Source organism: Trachypithecus francoisi, unplaced genomic scaffold (genome assembly GCF_009764315.1).
Source record: "Trachypithecus francoisi isolate TF-2019V2 unplaced genomic scaffold, Tfra_2.0 Lachesis_group4, whole genome shotgun sequence".
NCBI classification, from domain to species: Eukaryota; Metazoa; Chordata; class Mammalia; order Primates; family Cercopithecidae; genus Trachypithecus; species Trachypithecus francoisi.
Window position 1 is genome coordinate 20,302,415 of NW_022681469.1, and position 19,349 is coordinate 20,321,763.

Sequence of the window (19,349 nt, forward strand, 5' to 3'; positions counted from 1 at the left end):
TTCAAAACTAGTTTTAAATAGAGGCACTGGGAGGAAGCCTATTTAAGTAAATCTACGTGAGTGCCACTGGGGAGAAAAACATAAGACCAACTTCAAATGTTACAAAGACGAGCAATGTCTTGTCATTCTACAAACACCACTACCACTAAATAAGTAAATAGATACATAGACAGATAGAGGAAAAATCCCTAATTGTCTTCAACCTAGTTTAAAATTTTTCTTATGAGCATATGAGCTCACTTCCTAACTTTTGCAGCCTGGTCTTTTTCCTCACCACATGACAGAAACTTGTCCTTTGAAGTCACCAATCATCAAGTCCAATGGCATAGACTCTTGTGGAACCCTCTGTGTTTCATTTCTCTGCAGCATGACCTTGAGTTAGCAAAGATTTTCTAAACAGGATGAAAACATGCTAACTATAAAGGAAAAGATTGATGAGTTTTAATACATTAAATTAGGAACTTAGGAACAGTGTCAAGATATCATGAAGAAGGCTGGGTGTGGTAGCTCACACCTGTAATCCCAGCACTTTGGGAGACTGAGACAGGCAGATCACCTGAGGTCAGGAGTTCGAGACCAGCCTGGCCAAAATGGAGAAACCCGGTTTCCACTAAAAATGCAAAAAAATTAGCTGGGTGTGGTGGTGGGTGCCTGTAATCCCAGCTACTTGGGAGGCCGAGGCAAGAGAATCGCTTGAACCCAGGAGGTGGAAGTTGCAGTGAGCTGAGATTGCGCCACTGTACTCAAGCCTGGGTGACAGAATGAAACTTTGCCTCAAAAAAAAAAAAAAATCATGAAGAGCCTGAAAGGTAAGCCATCCATGGGAAGAAGAAATTTGCAATGTATGTTTCTAGCAAATTATATATATACACACACATACACATGCATACACACACACACATATATATAAAATATGCTATATATTAGATATATAATTTTTTTAACAGGAAAATATAGACAACTCAGTTTATTTAAATTTTTAAAAATTTTTTAAGTTTTAAAATTTATTTTATTTTGCTTTTGTAGAATGGGTCTTGCTTTGTTGCCCAGGCTGGTCTGAAACTCCTGGCCTCAAGCAATCTTCCTGCCTTAACCTCCCAAAGTGCTGGGATGACAGGCATGAGCCACCACGCCCGGCCAACAGCCCAATTTAGAAATAGGCAAGAGACTTGAACAGGCACTTCACCAAAAACGTATACCAGATAAACACATCAAAACATGCTCAACCTTAAAGTCACCAGGGAAATGCAAATTAAAACCCAACAAGATACCATTACAAATCTGCCAGTCCGAGAGAATGGCTAAAATGAGAAACTGACAATACCAAGGGTTGAGAAGGAGGCAAAGGAACTGGAATTTTCATACACAGCTGACTGGAGTTCAAATTCGTACAGCCACTTTGCAAAACTGGAGGTCTCTATTACAGCTGGAAGTACATGTATACTATGGCCCAGCAATTCCACTCGTAGATTTACACCCAACAGGCATGTGTGCATCTGTATGATGTGTAAGAGACACTTCCACGAATGCTCTGTGTGGCATCTGAGCCTGACTTTCTGCTCTCTTTGCTTTCCACATGCTGCACGTTCCACTTGGTGTCCCCTCCCCACTCATCCTTCAGGTCTGGTGTCAGCGTTTGCTAGTGACGTTCTTTTCCCACTTCCAGGCTTGGAATCTCTTTTGCCTACTATGGGGTTATCCTGGCCAGTGCTGAGCTGCTGGAGCGGGACTTGGTCTGTGGTTTGAAGGCAGACTCTGAGGTGGTGGTGACTGGGGGCGACTCAGGGGAGAGCCAGAGCCCCTGCTACTGCCACATGTTTGCACCCTCTGACTATCGGACCATGATCATCAGCACCATCGGTGAAATTGCTTGTAAGCGTCCCTCTGCATGTCGGGTCTCTGTCTTGGGTGGTGTATGTGCACTTGAGTCTTAGCTGAGAGAAGTGTGATGCTGCGATGCTGCTCCTGCCTAGCAGAACTGAGTAAGTCACAAAGTAGTGCTGAAAAATCTCCAATTTGGATTGGTGTTGGCAAGAGAAGTCTGGAGGAGTAGAGCTTTGAAGTGCTGTATTCTATCAATTGTAAGGTGTTTTTTTCGCCCTTACATTTTAACATCTCTGAAATTGGAATGTGGCTTACAATGGCTTGTTAGATTGCAATTGACAGCATTATTTCTATTTTAGTAGACATAAAATGATGGTACTTAAAAATCTATGGCTGAATGTTAAATTGAGCCGATGAAAAAAAATCAAAGGCACCTTGAATTTGATGAAAACATATAAAACACTTAAAATATAGGCCTGGCAAGCTGGCAATCTACAATAGACCTGCATGATATAATAAATATCCTGGGCACCAGTGCTTATAATTCCTGGACCCACGTGGGCAAAGTATATGTAAAAAGTCTTGAAATTGATGACAACGTGACTGGATTTTGGCTGGAATACTCATGAGGTTTGGATGATGTTGCTTCTTTCTGAAACGACAAGGATGAATCCATGCCAGTGTTGCAATATGCCACTTGCCTTCCAAGGTTCCAGAAATTATCTTTACTGTTTGCTTTCTAGTGAATCCTTTAAATATCCTGGGCATCAATTTCCTGGGAAGACGGCTGAGCCTTTCCATTACCATGGGATGCACGGCTTTATTCTTCCTTCTCCTCAACATTTGCACTTCAAGGTATTTTCTGTTTAGTTGCTTCAGGTTTTTTGCAGTGGTTTCTAAATGGAGTCTCCTGACCCATGGTGTTCAGTAGTTTCAGGGACAAGTCCCTTTCACCCAGGAGAGTGGAGAATGGGCTGCTTGTTTGACTAGAATGGTCTTGCCTGTTCCCTACTACCCGCGTCCCTCTTCCTATAGACCCCATCTTCCTCCAGCTATCACAGGATAATAGGTGCCAATGATCGTGTACTCACTTTACCTACCAAAACATTGAGGGTCGTTATGTAATGCTTCCTGGAGAATCGGGACTCTGGTTGTTTATCACATTATTTTAACCAGTGCCAAGAAAGTTTAGTAATACAGACAGTGTGCTTATTTGTGCCTTCTGCTCATTTCACTCTTAATTTGCAGTCCTGGAGTGACCTGAGCTCTGATATGTACCATTTATTCTGCAAGTTCTCTGCACTGTTTTCCAGGGGATGGTAGCAGCAGGTGTGCTAATTTTTTTTTTTTTTTTTTCTTTGAGACAGGGTCTCTCACCTTGTCACCCAGGCTGGAATGCAGTAATGCGATCTCAGCTCACTGCAGCCTCTAACTCCTGGGCTCAAGCCATCCTCCTGCCTCAGCCTCTTGAGTAGCTAGGATCCCAGGCACACACCACCATGCTGGGTCAATTGAAAAAAAAAATTTGGTGGCTCATACCAGTAATCTCAGAACTTTGGGAGGCTGAGGCGAGTAGATCACTTGAGCCCAGGAGTTCAAGATCAGCTTGGACAACATGGCAAAACCCCATCTCTACAAAAAATACAAAAATTAGCTGAGTGTGGTTGTTGATGCCTATAGTCCCAGCTACCCAAGAGGCTGAGGTGGGAGGATCACTTGAACCTGAGAGGCTGAGGCTGCAGTGAGCCATGATCGTGCCACTGCACCCCAGGTTGGGTAACAGAGCCAGACTCTGTCTTAAAAAAAAAAGAAAAAAAAAAAAAGAGTCTTACTATGTTACTGAGGCTAGTCTTGAACTCCTGGCCTCAAGTGATCTAGCTCCCTCGGCCTCCCAAAGTGCAGGGATTACAGGTGTGAGCCACCGTGCCCCGCAGGTGTGCTAGTGTGAGGGGCCAGGGTGAATGGCAGCACTGGGGAAAGGAGAGGGCAGCGGGGAGTAAGATTGGAAGGAGGTTTGCTTAAGGACCCCACAATCAGGCCAGATTGGAAGGAGGTTTGCTTAAGGACCCCACAGTCAGGCCAGCTGAGAAGGAGCACCTCCCTTGGTTTCTGAGTTATCTGTGGGTGTGTCTCATCCGCAGTGCACTTGGAACTGGGCCACAGGAGGTGGTCCTCCATGCTGCCTTTTATAATTTCTCTCCGCTTCCTGTTTTCTAGTGCCAGCCTGATTGGCTTCCTCTTCATGCTGAGGGCTTTGGTAGCTGCAAACTTCAACACCATCTACATTTACACAGCTGAGGTGAGTTTTCCTGCAGGGCTTGCTTACAACAGGGTGTCTAAGGTGAGCTACTTAGGGTGTCCATCCAAAGGTAATGCATCCCTGGTTTCTGTTGACTTTGGATGATTTTCTAAAAACAATCTGTTCAAAAGACACCAGAAGTTTATTTGGTGTGAATTTCCCCTTCCCCGTTCAGTCTGTTGAAAGCCGATCTCTGGAAGACAAGATCTTCTTCCTTTCTTTAAATAGCTTGCATGTAAAAACCACCTCCTTGCCCTAGCACTAGGCTTCCAGAAGTAATAGGTAGCAACACACTGCTGTCAAATGTAGAATTTCCTTTCTCTTTTTGAAATTAGAATACATTTTTCACTTTTATTCTTTTGGAAGATCCCTTTCCCTCCATCTGTTATTTGCTGCGTGTAGCTTAAATTTGAATATAATCTTGATTTATTCTGTATTAATGTATTGAATTAATACATCTATGTGCAAGGTACTGCCTGAGGTAGCTGCAGTTTTCCTCATAAGCCTCCCACTTTAAAGAACCAATATTCCTAGAAATGAAACAATATTTGAATAGGGAACTTAACAGTATTTTAACTGGTTTTGTCATTCATTGAGCTATAGGAAACAGTGCTTTAGACACTGATACAGCTGCCTTCAGCTTCATGGCAGGAAATGGGAAAGTCTATTGTGATGAAAGGTTTGGCATGTCAAAAACCATTAGACCTGCAGAGGAAAGTACTTTTTCTCCCACACAGAGATAAAAATAGAAAGCTATGAGATGTTTGAGTTATACATAATACTTCATTTAGTTCCATGAACAAAATCTAAAGTTGACTTATAGACAGGTACAAAAAAATCAGTCCTCTTTTGCAATCCAGAACGCATTGTTCAGTATAAGTTTTACTGCAAATAAGAAGAGGTATTATGATACCTGAGACACTTTAAAATGATTGGGGTATTGATAACCATAAAGGTTGGTTCCAGGCTGGGCGCAGTGTCTCATGCGTGCAATCCCTGAATTTGGGAGGCTGAGGTGGGATAATCACTTGAAGCCAGGAGTTCAAGACCAGCCTGGCAAGGAAACCAAAAGCCCATCTCCACAAAAATTAAAATGTAGCCGGGGTGGGGGCATGCACCTGTAATTGTAGCTACTTAGGAAAGGGAGGCTGAGGCAGGAGGATTGCTTGAGCCCAGGAGTTGGAGGCTGCAGTGAGTTCTGATAGCACCACTGTACTCCAGCCTGGGCAGCAAAGTTAGACCCTGCCTCTAAATTAAAAAAAAAAAAAAAAAAGTTTGGTTCTAGGACTATCGAATAGAGAGTTTAAAAGCATAATATATGAGGAAAATCTCAGCTATATCAATTTTGTATTCCAGTTTCATGTTGACTTGATATATCAAGATGACTTTTTGTTTTAAAGGCTTTTATCTTGAGAACATGATGTTTGGGGTTAAAGGTATTGACATATTCCACAGGTCTGTACTCTTCTTAAGCTGTGATAGCTTAGGAATGAATATGATTTGAACTCATGCATAGTCACAGAGGGCATCAAATGAAGAATGAGGCAGATCCACCTACTCCAAAAATGACCCTAAAATAAATTGGTTGAAGAAATTAGATCCCAAAGATTTCTGGTGAATTTTGAAGTCTTCGTCAGTATGTCCATATTAAAAGGAGACGAAAGAAGCCAAAATAAAAGAATTATGGGCTGACAGGACAACTGGATTAAGTATCAGTTCTATTAAAAAAGGCTAACTTGAAGATCTTTTGATGATAAATTTTACTCCAGTTCTGTAGGGGAACAAAGGTGAACTTGATGGACAGTGGAAGGAATTACAACATGAAATTCCTAGAATAAAAATTAATTGGCTGGGTGCGGTGGCTCACGCCTGTAATCCCAGCACTTTGGGAGGCTGAAGCAGGTGGATCACTTGACGTCAGGAGTTTGAGACCAGCCTGGCAAACATGGTGAAACCCCATCTCTATTAAAAATGCAAAAATTATCCAGGCATGGTGGTGGGTGCCTGTAATCCCAGCTACTTGGGTGGCTGAGGCAGGAGAATTGTGTGAACCTGGGAGGCAAAGGTTGCAGTGAGTCGAAATCACACCACTGCACTCCAGCCTGGTGACAGACTCAGTCTCAAAAAGAAAAAAAAAAAATTATTGACTTTAAGTAATTTTGCATAGTTAAGAAAATAAGTTTGCATAATTAAAAACAAAAACAAATCTAAAGTTATTTTGAAAATTTATAAACCAAAAAAATCTATGAGTAACATGGTGTACTTCTAGAATTGCGTTTGAGATGGACAGTCAAACATATTTTGGAATTTGCTCATTTTGAGGGCCATTTCTAAGTATTTTATTTATTTATTTATTTATTTTTTTTCTGAGACCGAGTCTTGCTCTGTTGCCCAGGCTGGAGTGCAGTGGTGCGATCTCAGCTCACTGCAAGCTCCACCTCCCAGGTTCACGCCATTCTCCTGCCTCAGCCTCCCGAGTAGCTGGAACTGCAGTCGCCCACCACCACACCTGGCTAATTTTTTGTATTTTCAGTAGAGACAGGGTTTCACTGTGTTAGCCAGGATGGTCTTTCTTGATCTCCTGACCTCATTATCCGCCCGCCTCAGCCTCCCAAAGTGCTGGGATTATAGGCGTGAGCCACCACACACGGCCAGTATTTTATTTTTTATATTGTTTTTCAAAAAAGATGTATAACTAAAAATGATAGTTTTCTGTTATTCCATCTTCCAGGTGACTCACAATGTGAACAAAAGACTTTATCAGTATTACAGCAAAGAATCCACCACCTGAATTCATTATTTTCAGTCATAGCAACCTCATTTTTCAGAAAATAAGAAAGCTCCTCATAAAGATATTCCACCCCCAGACCTTCTCCTGTAAATATAGCAGTGTCCTGTGAGGCGGAAAGCATCTTGCTTTTTGCATTTGACAGATGGTGGCAAAGATGTGGGCAACGAAAGGGGGCTACATGCTTTGCCTTAGAGAGTTGATAAACCTGTTTTGTCAGTATTTTATAGCACTAAGAACATGTTCCAACATTTTGAGAAACCATTCTTTCCTAGAAAGTATTCTCCCTACAATTCTATTTATTCAATAAGACTTGCTGACTTATTAAACTTCTAGTTCCTTTAAGAATTCTGAATCAATGAAAAACCAATTATAATTTACTATAAATATCAACAAGTTGCAGCAAGAAAGTAGAATATGGCTGGGCATGGTGGCTCATACCTGTAATCCTAGCACTTTGGGAGGCTGAGGCAGGAAGATTGCTTGAGCCCAGGAGTTTGATACCAGTCTGGGCAACATAGTGAGACATTGTCTCTATAAAATAAAAATTTAATAAAATGTTAAAAAGGGCTGGGCATGGTGGCTCACACCTGTAATCCCAACCCTTTGGGAGGCTGAGGCTGGCAGATCACCTAAGGTCAGGAGTTCGAGACCAGCCTGGCCAACATGGAGAGAACCCACCCCCCCGCCACCAACTAAAAATACAAAAATTAGCCAGGCACAGCGGTGCACGCCTGTAATCCCAGCTACTTGGGAGACTGAGGCAGGTGAATCGCTTGAACCCAGAAGGTGGATGTTGCAGTGAGCCAAAATTGCACCATTGTGCTCCAGCCTGGGTAACAGAGTGATGAGACTCTGGAGGGAGGGAGGGAGGAAGGGAAGGGAGGGAAGGAAGGAGGGAAGGAAGGGAGGGAGGGAGGGAGGAAGGAAGGAAGGAAGAAGGAAGGAAGGAAGGAAGGAAGGAAGGAAGGAAAAAAAATGCTGTAAGATTCTGCAACAGCCAAGAGGCTAGGGAATTTAACAAGAACACAGGGGCCAGGTACGGTGGCTCATGCCTCTAATCCCAGCACTTTGGAAAGTTGAGGTGGGAGGATTGCTGAGGCCAGATGTTCAAGACCAGTGCGGCCAACATAGTAAGATCCCATCTCTAATTTTAAAAAAGGAAAGAAGTAAAAATAAGAGCACAGGGAATGGTGTGGCAAGTACCTGGCCCTCTGGTTAATTCTTTTAGCTGTATTTGTATTGAAGACTTCATCGGATCTTTGAGGAGTATTTTCTTCCCATTCAGTAGAATCACTTTTATATATTTATAGTTCTGAAGTGGCACTCTTCTGTCTGATTCCAGAGCTTGTCTTTCTAAAATTATATTTGGAATATTCAGTGAAACATATTTTTGGAATTTGCTCATTTAAAGGATAATTTTGAAGTCTTTATTTTTTGCTGATATTGTCCCAAAAATTCAAAGTTGTGTACCTGAGAAAATGAACACCTTCCGCTCCGTATTCTGTAACTGTGTTTGGTACTGGATGCATTCCAAAGCCTGACCTGGAGAGGAAAGGGAAGAGGAGGGCTCGGGGAAGGATGGACATTATCTGACTGGTACTTTCTGTGCCTCTCCCTGCAGGTCTACCCCACCGCTATGCGTGCTTTGGGGATGGGAACCAGCGGCTCCCTGTGTCGCATTGGTGCAATGGTGGCGCCATTTATATCCCAGGTACAGCTGAGGACCCTGCAGTGGGAGAGAGTCTGAGAGGGGTGGGGAAAGAGGAACTCCAGGGCCCTTCAGATTAAGGGCAGAACGGAGGATTTCTGTGGACTTCATGAGTTTTCCAGAGGTGCCGTTTCCCTGCTGTTTGGTGGATTTAGGTAGAAAGAGGCTAAATCTGCTACCAGGCTTTCAGGCGTCCAGTCAGTAGTATGCATTGCATTGCATTCAGGGTTTACTCCGTTTTAAAATGGGGGGAAGATGGAAAACAATGGTCGACACGAGGAGCCTGGGCAGTTGAATGACAGTAGGCTCTAACCCTGAGTTGGAATGGTTGTCTGGTCCGTTGTCCAGGTGGCAGCTGTAAAACAGAGCCGGAGAGCGCGGGTAGGTTCAGCTGAGGTGCAGGGAGGTGGTACTGGGGCACAGGTGAGCCAGGCTTAGGCTGGGATAAAATCCCAAGGTGACTTGGAGCCATGGATGGAGCCTTGTTTCGGGAGAAACAACAGAGGCAGGTATGGCGACCCTTGGGGTTGTGGTTCCTCAGAGGGCTATGGAGCTTGCTGCTTTGCACATGTCAGTCCTTTTTTTTTGGCTGCAAAAAATAGAAATCCAGCCTGGGCGCGGTGGCTCACACCTGTAATCTCAGCACTTTTGGAGGCCAAGGTGGGTGGATCACCTGAGGTCAGGAGTTCCAGCCTGGGCAACGTGGTGAAACCCTATCTCTACTAAAAATACAAAAATTAGCTGGGCATGGTGGTGATAGCCTGTAGTCCCAGCTACTCAGGAGGCTGAGGCACAAGAATCACTCGAACCCAGGAGGTAGAGATTTCAGTGAGCCGAGGTTGTGTCACTGCACTCTAGGCTGGGCGAGAGTGAGACTCTATCTCAAAAACAAAACAAAAACCCAGAAATCTACATGTCCTGGCTGTAGCAAAAAAAGGCAGGAATGAGTCCGAGCCCGGTCTGGGAGTAGGGGCACTGACAGGGGCCCAGGCTCTGTCCTCTTTCTCTGTCTGGTGCCTGTGGTCACTCATTTCCACCTGAGCATGAAGGCTTTCTTCCTCCCTGAGAACCAGGGTGCTGTGCTTGCCCCTGCATGTGGCAGCTCCACAAATCCCAGACACACACCCTTCGCTCTGGCCTCCGGAAGACGCTGATTAGTTCTCTCTGAATCCCGAGACAGAGACCCCCACTGGTCCAGGTCTCGCCAGTTGTCCGTGCCTGAGCTAACTCAATTATGGCCCACAGTCCAGGTTACATATAAACGCAGCTGGCAGAGGCGAAATTGCAGAGAACGGGAGTTGGGATGGGCGGAATAGACTTTAACGTGTATTTCCTACCATTTAACACAAGGATTTTGCTACCACGAATTTTTAAAAACTATCTTGGGAATGTTTTCCCCACCTGTCTTTTTCACTTTTTCTTTTTTTTTTTTTAACATCTGAGAAACCAAGCTAATCCCCATCTGTCTTAAAGAAAAATTGGGATGCCTTTTGTCTGGTGCTTTTGCTTTTTGAAATTCCTTAGTACTTACTTCGTCGTTTATCAGAAAAGAACCTAGTGATGAAAAAAAGTTGTCCTTTGTTTTTCTTTTCCCAGAGACAGGGTCTCGCCTTGTTGCCCAGGCTGGAGTGTAGTGGCACAGTCATGGCTCACTGCAGCCTCAATCCCCCCAGGCCCAAGAGATCCTCCCACCTGAGCCTCCCCAGTAGCTGGGACTACAGGCATGCACCACCATGCCTATTTATTTATTTATTTTTAGAGATGGAGTCTCACTATGTTGCTCAGGCTGGTCTCCAACTCCTGGGATTAGGCCATCTTCCTGCCTTGTCCTTCCAAAGTGTTAGGATTACAGGTGTGAGCCACTGCACCCTGCCAGTAGTAAAGCATTAACCCTATTTCTGGATGGCTGAACTGAGGCATAGTTCATTTTCCAAGCTTTCATTAGGAATTGAGTTCTTGACCACCTGGAACATTTTCCCTGAGCATTTGTGGGCATTTGTCCCAGAGGCTATGCCACTGTTGGTGGGTTTGTGGGTTAGGAAGGAACCCAATTGGAACTAGGTCTCCTGGGGCCATAAGGCTCTGCTCTGCTTAGCATCCTGTAGCCCACCTGGATTCTCGACTCCTTGTAATTCTCAGTTATCTTTCTCTGCTACCCTCCCCTCATTTATTTTCATTTTTCTTTTCTTTTCTTTTCTTTTCCCATCTTTCTTTTCTCCTTCCTTCTGTGCTCTCACTCTCGCTGTCACCCAGGCTGGAGTGCAGTGGTATGATCTTGGCTCACTGCAACCTCCACCTCCTGGGTTCAAGCAATTGTCCTGTCTCAGCCTCTTGAGTAGCTGGGATTACAGGCAGCCACCACCACTCTTGGCTAATTTTTTATATTTTTAGTAGAGACGGGGTTTCGCCACATTGGCCAGGCTGGTCTCAAACTCCTGACCTCAGGTGATCCACCTGCCTCAGCCTCCCAAAGTGCTGGGATTACAGGTGTGAGCCACTGCGCCCAGACTGTTACCCTCATTTCTAAAGTGGAGATAAAGAATAGCACCCACTACAGAGTTTTGCTCTAAGGACGAAATGAGATGAATAAATGTAAAGCAATTAACCCAATGTTTGACATATAGTAAGCACTCAGTAAATGTTAGCTCATATGATCATGATGCTCAATAACGGTCAAGGTGAAATGCGATTCCAATGGATACTTCTCAATCATTTAATTTTGGAAAGTATTGTTACATCAATCTCTGTGCAATCGAGATGCTCTGCTTTCCTTAACAGGTTTAGATTGGGGAGGTTTCGAATCTGGGAAGCTTTGTGCCAGCTGCTAGGATATTTGCCTCGGTTTAGGATGGGGTGAGCTGCTCTAAGTAGACAGTAGGGTTTGGTGTCACTTTCATGAGCTAATTAGTCACTTCCCTGAAGGGTAGTTCTCAAATGTTAGTGCTTCTCAGAATTACTAGGGTAACTTGATAACAGATCCTTGGATTCCACTCACAAATGCCGATTCTGTAGATGGGGATCAGTTACCTACTTCCACCCCCCTCCCCCGCTTAAAGATAAGGTCTTACTCTGTCACCCAGGCTGGAGTACAGTGGTACAGTTGAGGGCTCACTACAGCCTCAACTTCCTGGGTTCAAGCAATCCTCCTACCTCAGCCCCACAAGTAGCTGGGAATACAGGCATGTGCCACCATGCCTGGCTAATTTTTTTTTAAATTTTAGTAGGGATGAGGTCTCACTGTGTTGCTCAGGCTGGCCTTGAACTCCTGAGCTCAAGATCCTCCCACCTTGGCCTTTCAAAGTGCTGGGATTACAGGTGTGAGCCACTGAGCCCGGCCTCAGTTACTTATATTTTTAAGTATCCCCAGCAAATCTGATGCAGCTGATGGCAGGCCACCCTCTGGGAGGCACTGCTATCCATAGGGAGGACTGGGAGATAGTTCTTCCTTTCACTTAATTCTTCCCCTTGTTCTTCCACTTTTTCTCTTTTTTCCTTCTTGCTCCCCCTTCTTATTTATTTTATTTTATTTTTTGGCTAAAACAAGCTGTTAAACCAGTTAAACTAAAATGATTACGTTTTAATCAGTAATATGTTTACACATTCTAATGACTATAAGGTTAATACAAAAGTCTCTTTTAAAATGAATGTTTCAGACTAGGCGCAATAACTCACACCTTTAATCCCAGCACTTTGGGAGGCCAAAGTGGGCAGATCACATGAGGCCAAGAGTTCGAGACCAGCCTGGTCAACATGGTGAAACCCCGTCTCTGCTAAAAATATAAGAATTAGGCTAGGCATGGTGGTGGGCACCCGTAATCCCAGCTAGTTGGGATGCTGAGGCATGAGAATCTCTTGAACCTGGGAGACGGAGGTTGCACTGAGCCAAGATTGTGACACTGCATTCCAGCCTGGATGACAAAGTGAGACTCTGTCTCAAAATAAATAAATAAATAAATAAATTAGTTAATTGAGTGTTTCAGACAGGCATGATGGTATGCACCTATAGTCCCAGCTACTCAGGAGGCTCAGGCGTGAGAATTGGTTGAGCCTGGGAGTTCGAGGCTGTGATAAGCTATGTTTGTACCACTGCACTCTAGCCTGGACAACAGAGCAAGACTCTTTCATAAATAAACAAATTAATAATAATTCACCCGCCCAGAAACTTTAAATAGGAACATTTTAAGATATTTAGTTGTTAGAAACTAATGATAGTAAAAAATAATAGTAGTCATGAGTATGTAGTCCAAGAAAACAATAAAGGAAAATTTTGCTACAAAAGTATTAAAGATTCAGGGCCAGGTGTGGTGGCCCACACCTGTAATCCCAGCACTTTGGGCGGCTGAGGTGGATGGATCACCTGAGGTCAGCAGTTCGAGACCAGCCTGACCAACATGGAGAAACCCTATCTCTACTAAAAATATAAAATTAGCCGGGTTTGGTGGCGCGTGCCTGTAATCCCAGCTACTCGGGAGGCTGAGGCAGGAGAATCACTTGAACCTGGGAGGCGGAGGTTGAGGTGAGTCGAGATCATGCCATTGTACTCCAGCCTGGGCAATAAGAGCGAAACTCCATCTCAAAAAAAAAAGAAAAGAAAAAGTATGAAAGATTCACTGAAATACAGAAGGGACCAGTGCAAGGCCTCTGCCAACAGGTCAGGGACTGCCTCCCCACTTGTTCTGAGGAACTTCAGGAGATCAGTCACTTTAGCCCTAGCTGGGTGTCTTAGTTCAGGCTGCTATAGCATGTACCACAGACTGGGTGGCTTATAAAAACAGAAACATATTCCTCATAGTTCTGGAGGCTTGAAGTTCAAGATCGGGCACCCATATGTTTGGGTTCTAGTGAGGGCTCTCTTCTCGGCTTGGAGACAGCTACCTTCTTGTGTCCTCCCATTCAGAAAGAGGGGAAAGAGTTTTTTCTGGTCTCTTTTATTTTTATTTTGTTTAAAAAAAATTTTCCTTTCTTAAACTGGGTGGTACATCTGTGATCTCGTTTTTTTCCTCCTGCAGACGGAGTCTTGCTCTGTCCCCCAGACTGGAGTGCAGTGGCGTGATCTCGGCTCACTGCAACCTCTGCCTCCCAGGTTCAAGCAGTTCTCCTCCCTCAGCCCTCCCAGTAGCTGGGACTACAGGCACCTGACTAATTTTTGTGTTTTTAGTAGAGATGGGATTTTACTGTGTTGGCTAGGCTAGTCTCAAACTTCTTCTTCTTCTTTTTTTTTTTTTTTGGAGACAGTCTTGCTCGTCGCCCAGGCTGGATGGAGTGCAGTGGCATGATCTTGGCTCACTGCAAGCTCCACCTCCGTGTTCAGGCCATTCTCCTGCCTCAGCCTCTCGAGTAACTGGGACTACAGAAGGCACCTGCCACCATGCCTGGCTAATTTTTTGTATTTGTAGTAGAGACGGAGTTTTACCGTGTTAGCCAGGATGGTCTTGATCTCCTGACCCTGTGATCTGCCCATCTCGGCCTCCCAAAGTGCTAGGATTATAGGCATGAGCCACTGTGCCCAGCCTTGTGATCTCTTTTTTTAAGGACGCTAATTCCATTTGTGAGTGCTCCGCCGTCATGACCTGATCACCCCCAAAGGTCCCACATCCAAATGTGATACCATCATATTGAGGATTCCACCTATGAATTTTGGAGGGACAAAAGCACCCAGTGCCTAACACCAGGCATCCGTTGGTTCAGTGATGTGTGAACTGCTGGAACCTACTGCGGATGGTTAACGTCCTTTCAGCACATCCATGGCTTTGGGCTTTACCTGAGGCTTGCAGCACAGGCCCTTACAGCTCCACGGTGTGTGGCTGTGATCTGGGTAATGCAACCAAGACCTCTCCCTTGTGGCCAGACTTCACATGGCGTTTTCATCAAATGAGATGGGTCAACATCCAAAAAAGGCATTGAAAAGCATTTAAAGTCTCTATAAAAGCTCCTCAAAGAGATGTCAGTGGAAAACCCCATTTGTGACTCTAGCAAAACTTTTAAGCAGTCTCTTTGCCTGACTCACTTCCGTTGTTGTCAGTCGCATAGCTGTCATCCCCAATTCTCCAGCCTCATCCCTTCAACCTTATCACCCCTTCGAAGTTCAAATGCTAGCCAGGCGTGGTGACCCAGGCCTGTAATCCTAACACTTTGGGAGGCTGAGGTGAGTGGATCACTTGAGGTCAGGAGTTCAAGACCAGCCTGGCCAATATGGTGAAACCCCATGTCTACTAAAAATACAATTAGCCAGGTATGGTGGCACACGCCTGCAATCCCAGCTACTCAGGAGGCTGAGGTGGGAGAATCACTTGAACCCAGGAGGCGGAGGTTGCAGTGAGCTGAGATCGCACCATTGCACTCCAGCCTGGGCGACAGAATGAGACTCTGTCTCTCAAAAAACAAACAAAAAATTGAAATGCTGCCAAAATTCAGCAGAACTAGCTTTTTTCTAGCCTCCTACAAACTCCAATATATTTGCTTGTCTTCTCTGCTTTTTCTAGCTGAAATCATTCAGCCTTTCAGGTTTCAGAAGAAAGCAAAGTAGACAAACAGAGACTCTGTTAGGAGGAAAGAGAATTCCTTAATTCAGAGTCCTATTTTGGTGACCGTTCAACAAGTTCTTTCTGGAATAATTCTCTACAAGTTTTAGAGGACTTTTTTTTTTTTTTTTTTTTTTTTTTAAGATAGAATCTCACTCTGTCACTCAGGCTGGAGTGCAGTGGTGCGATCTCGGCTCACTGCAAGCTCCGCTTCCTGGGTTTACACCATTCTCCTGCCTCAGCCTCTCGAGCCTCTTCCTGGGTTTACGCCATTCTCCTGCCTCAGCCTCTCGAGCCTCTTCCTGGGTTTACTCCATTCTCCTGCCTCAGCCTCTCGAGCCTCTTCCTGGGTTTACGCCATTCTCCTGCCTCAGCCTCTCGAGCCTCTTCCTGGGTTTACGCCATTCTCCTGCCTCAGCCTCTCGAGCCTCTTCCTGGGTTTACGCCATTCTCCTGCCTCAGCCTCTTGAGCCTCTTCCTGGGTTTACGCCATTCTCCTGCCTCAGCCTCTGTAGTGCCTCGAGTGGCACTACAGGCGCCCGCCACCACGCCTGGCTAACTTTTTGCATTTTTAGTAGAGACAGGGTTTCACTGTGTTAGCCAGGATGGTCTTGATCTCCTGACCTCGTGATCCACTCACTTCGGCCTCCCAAAGTGCTGGGATTACAGGTATGAGCCACCTCGCCTGGCCAAGGGCTTCTTATGTAGTTTGGCAGTTAGAGCACCAAAAGAGACTCAATTAGCTACAGTCTATTTGTTAGCATAGAATCAAGAATTATTTCATCCCAACTGAATGTTCAATGCATTTATTGAACTTGGCCTCTGTGCCTGCCATTGTTGATTTCTATTTATTTGCAGTAATCAATAAGTCAGATGAGGTGCCAGTGGTGTGCCGGAGCTGGCCTGGGCTGGCTTTTGAAAGCTGATGGTTAAATTTTCAGGAAAAATTGCAAACTGGTTAATGTCACCTTGTTTGAAATTAGTCATGGTGGTAGTGTGTGCACTGTGGAAATGGACAAATGATGTAAGTCAGGGCCTTGGGTTTTTTGAGAACCTGTTGAACATTTGACAGCACACCACCACAAGGTTCCTGCCCTCAAGAGACTTATGTTCAAGTTGGGTACTTTATCAATAAGCAATTAATGTACAATAATTCCAGTTTGTGATTAGGCTTTGGAGGTAATGTGGTAATGAGTAAAAGGGGTGACTGACAGGCTTTTTTAGGCAGTCCTCTCTGGGAAGGTGATATTGGAGTTGAGATCTGAAGTGTGAGAAGCTGACTGCTGTGTAAAGGGAAATGCATTTCAAGTAGAACGACTGTTGGCTTGAGGGCCTCCAGGTGGGATGGACATCAATGTGTTATAGGAATAGAAAATAGCCTTGGCGAGCCAAATGGAGAGAAATGCAGGGACAGAATGTGCCTTCCAGGCATATTAAGGACTTTAGAATTTTACCTTAGGAGCAGTGGGGAAAATTTTAAGGGTTCTAAGCAAATGAGGGATACGATCAGTTTTGTTTTTTAAAAAGATCACTCTGGCCCGTCGTGGTGGTTCATACCTGTAATCCCAGCACTTTGGGAGGGCAAGGTGGGCGGATCACCTGAAGTCAGGAGTTCAAGACCAGCCTGGCCAACATGGTGAAACCCCATCTCTACTAAAAATACAAAAACTAGCTAGCGTTGTGGCATGCGTCTGTAGTCCCAGCTACTTGGGAGGCTGAGGCAGGAGAATTGCTGGAACCCTGGAGACCGAGATTGCAGTGAGCCAGGATCGTGCTGCTGCACTCCAGCCTGGCTGACAGAGTAAGACTCTGTCTCAAAAATATAAAAAGATAATGAAAAGATCACTCTAGTTGCTTATAGAGAGTAAATTGGAGGAGGGAAAGGGTAGAGCAATCTTATAAGACAACTCTCAGTTCACATTGCCATGTATTATTGCCATGAAAGAGGAGATTTCAGAATTTTGGAAAACCCTTTCTGTTACACTATAAAGATATAGGAAAAGATGGTAAACCTGACTGCGTAAAAAATTTACATTTCTGGCTGGTTGTGGTGGCTCATGCCTGTAATCCCAGCACTTTGCGAGGCCGAGGCTGGTTGATCATCTGAGGTCAGGAGTTCGAGACCAGCCTGGCCAACATGGTGAAACTCCATCTTTTTTCTTCCATCCTGAAAACATAAAAACCTGCAAAGTAGACTTGAAACTTTACTAATATCTCACCATTTAATGATAACAAAGATAAATATTATAATGAGGCTTTTAAAATATATTTTCCTATGTATGTGTGTATAACTATGCATATACATTGTTAGTGATGTAGGTTCAAATGAAAAAAAAGAGTATAAATTTCACCCAAATATCATAGTACTTTTTATAGCCTGCTCTTTTGCTCTCTCTCTCTTTTTTTTATGTATGGACAGAGAAGAGGGAGGGGAGAAAGAAAAGAAAAGGAAGGAAGGAAGGAAAGGGAAGAAAAAGATATTTTGTTCATATGTTGTAGACATTTTTCATGTCCATAAATATAAAAAATAAGCATTAAACTGAAAAATATTTCATTGTATGTATATCCCAAAAGTTACTTTTCAGTGAGTTCTGTATTATTGAGTATCTCAACTATTTCAGAAAAATTTTAATATAAACTACAATAATAAGGCTAGGCAAGGTGACTCACATCTGTAATCCCAGCATTTTGGGAGGCCGAGGCAGGCAGATCATTTGTGGTCAGGAGTTAGAGACCAGCCTGGCCAACATGGCAAAACCCTGTCTCTACTAAACAAACAAAAATTACCTGAGTGTGGTGGTGGGTGCCTGTAATCCCAGTTACTCTGGAGGCTGAAGCAGGAGAATCGCTTGAAACTGGGAGGTGGAGGTTGCAGTGAGCTGAGATCATGCCACTGTATTCCATCCTGGGCAATAGAACGAGACTCTATCCCCCTCCCCACAACCACCCCCCAAAAACAAACAAACAAACAAACAAACAAAAAACAGTAATGAGCATCCTTGTGCTTGCTTTTTTTTTTTTTTTTTGGAGACAGGGTCTCACTCTGTTGCCCAGGCTGGCAGGCAGTGGTGCAATCACAGCTTATTGCCACCTCGACTTCCTGGGCTCACATGATCCTCCTATCTCAGCCTCCTGAGTAGCTGGGACTACAGGTGCTCACCACCACACCCTGCTATTTTTTTTTTTTTTTGGTAGAAATGGTGTCTTCCCATGTTGCCCAGGTTGGAGGCTGGGCTTGAACTCCTGGGCTCAAGCAGTCCTCCCACTTTGGCTCCCAAAGTGCTGGGATTACAGGCGTGAGCCATCAGGCCCAGCTGTGCTTACATCTTTATCCAATAATGCAATTGTCTCCTTAGGGTGAATCCCTAGAAATTGGATCGGTAGGTGAAGGGGTCTGCTTGCTTTCATTTTGGTACATTGTGCTCAAGTCCTCTTGGACGAGCTTGTACCAGTGCCTGAGAGCCTTGTTGCTTTACATATCTGCCACAGATGCCAGTCTTTCATCTTTGCCAATCTCACTGGCAATGAATGATACCTCTTGATTATTGTAATTAGTGTTTCTTTTATTAGGAATGGTACTGAATGTTCTTATTCATATTGTAATTGGGCAATTTATCTTTTTTTTAGCTTGCCCACTCAGGTACTTGCCCATTTTTCAATTCAGTCTTTAAAACATGAATCTGTAAGAGCCTCTGATAAATGTGTATGTATATAAATGTGTGTGCGGGGGGGTGTGTCTATAAAGGATTTTTAGCAATTTTTCTGGCATATTACAAATATTCTGCATTTGGCAATTACGTTGCAGAGTTTTTTTATTTGTCTTTCATTCTTGTTCATGTTCTCCTTTGTCTGTGTGGGGTTCATAGACACTCCAATGTATCAGTATTTCTTCTCTATATTTCTGGAGTCTGCGTTTAGGATTATAAAAACACACACCTCTTTTCTTCCAGGCCTTCTATGGCATTTTCTTTTTTGAGAGGGCAAGGCGGGAGTGTACACTTTTAATTGAAGTACAATAGACACGTGGAAGTGCCCCCATTATAAGTGTCCAACTTACTCACATTTCGCAAAGTGAATGCAACCCAGACTCTGACCCAGATATCCCTGCCGTGCCCTCTTCAAGCCATGGGCGTCTATTGAGGCGTGAGGTCCAGTGCCGGAATCAGCTGTACAATTCCCCCAGTGGCAAGCCGGCTGTTCCGACAC

At 44.3% G+C, this 19,349-nt stretch overlaps 1 protein-coding gene and 1 non-coding gene across 2 annotated transcripts in view; both read left to right on the forward strand.

Annotated features, from left to right (window-relative positions):
- Positions 1-19,349, forward strand: part of SVOPL (SVOP like) — a 105,746-nt gene that overhangs the window by 70,193 nt on the left and 16,204 nt on the right. Inside the window, exons 11-14 of the mRNA XM_033193330.1 lie at positions 1,667-1,872; positions 2,568-2,679; positions 4,042-4,123; positions 8,536-8,625. Coding sequence (XP_033049221.1) covers positions 1,667-1,872; positions 2,568-2,679; positions 4,042-4,123; positions 8,536-8,625 — 490 coding nt within the window. The remainder of the gene's footprint in view (positions 1-1,666; positions 1,873-2,567; positions 2,680-4,041; positions 4,124-8,535; positions 8,626-19,349) is intronic.
- LOC117073883 lies at positions 4,901-5,029 on the forward strand. The gene has a single exon (XR_004433432.1). It is a non-coding gene; the product is annotated as a small nucleolar RNA SNORA40 (small nucleolar RNA).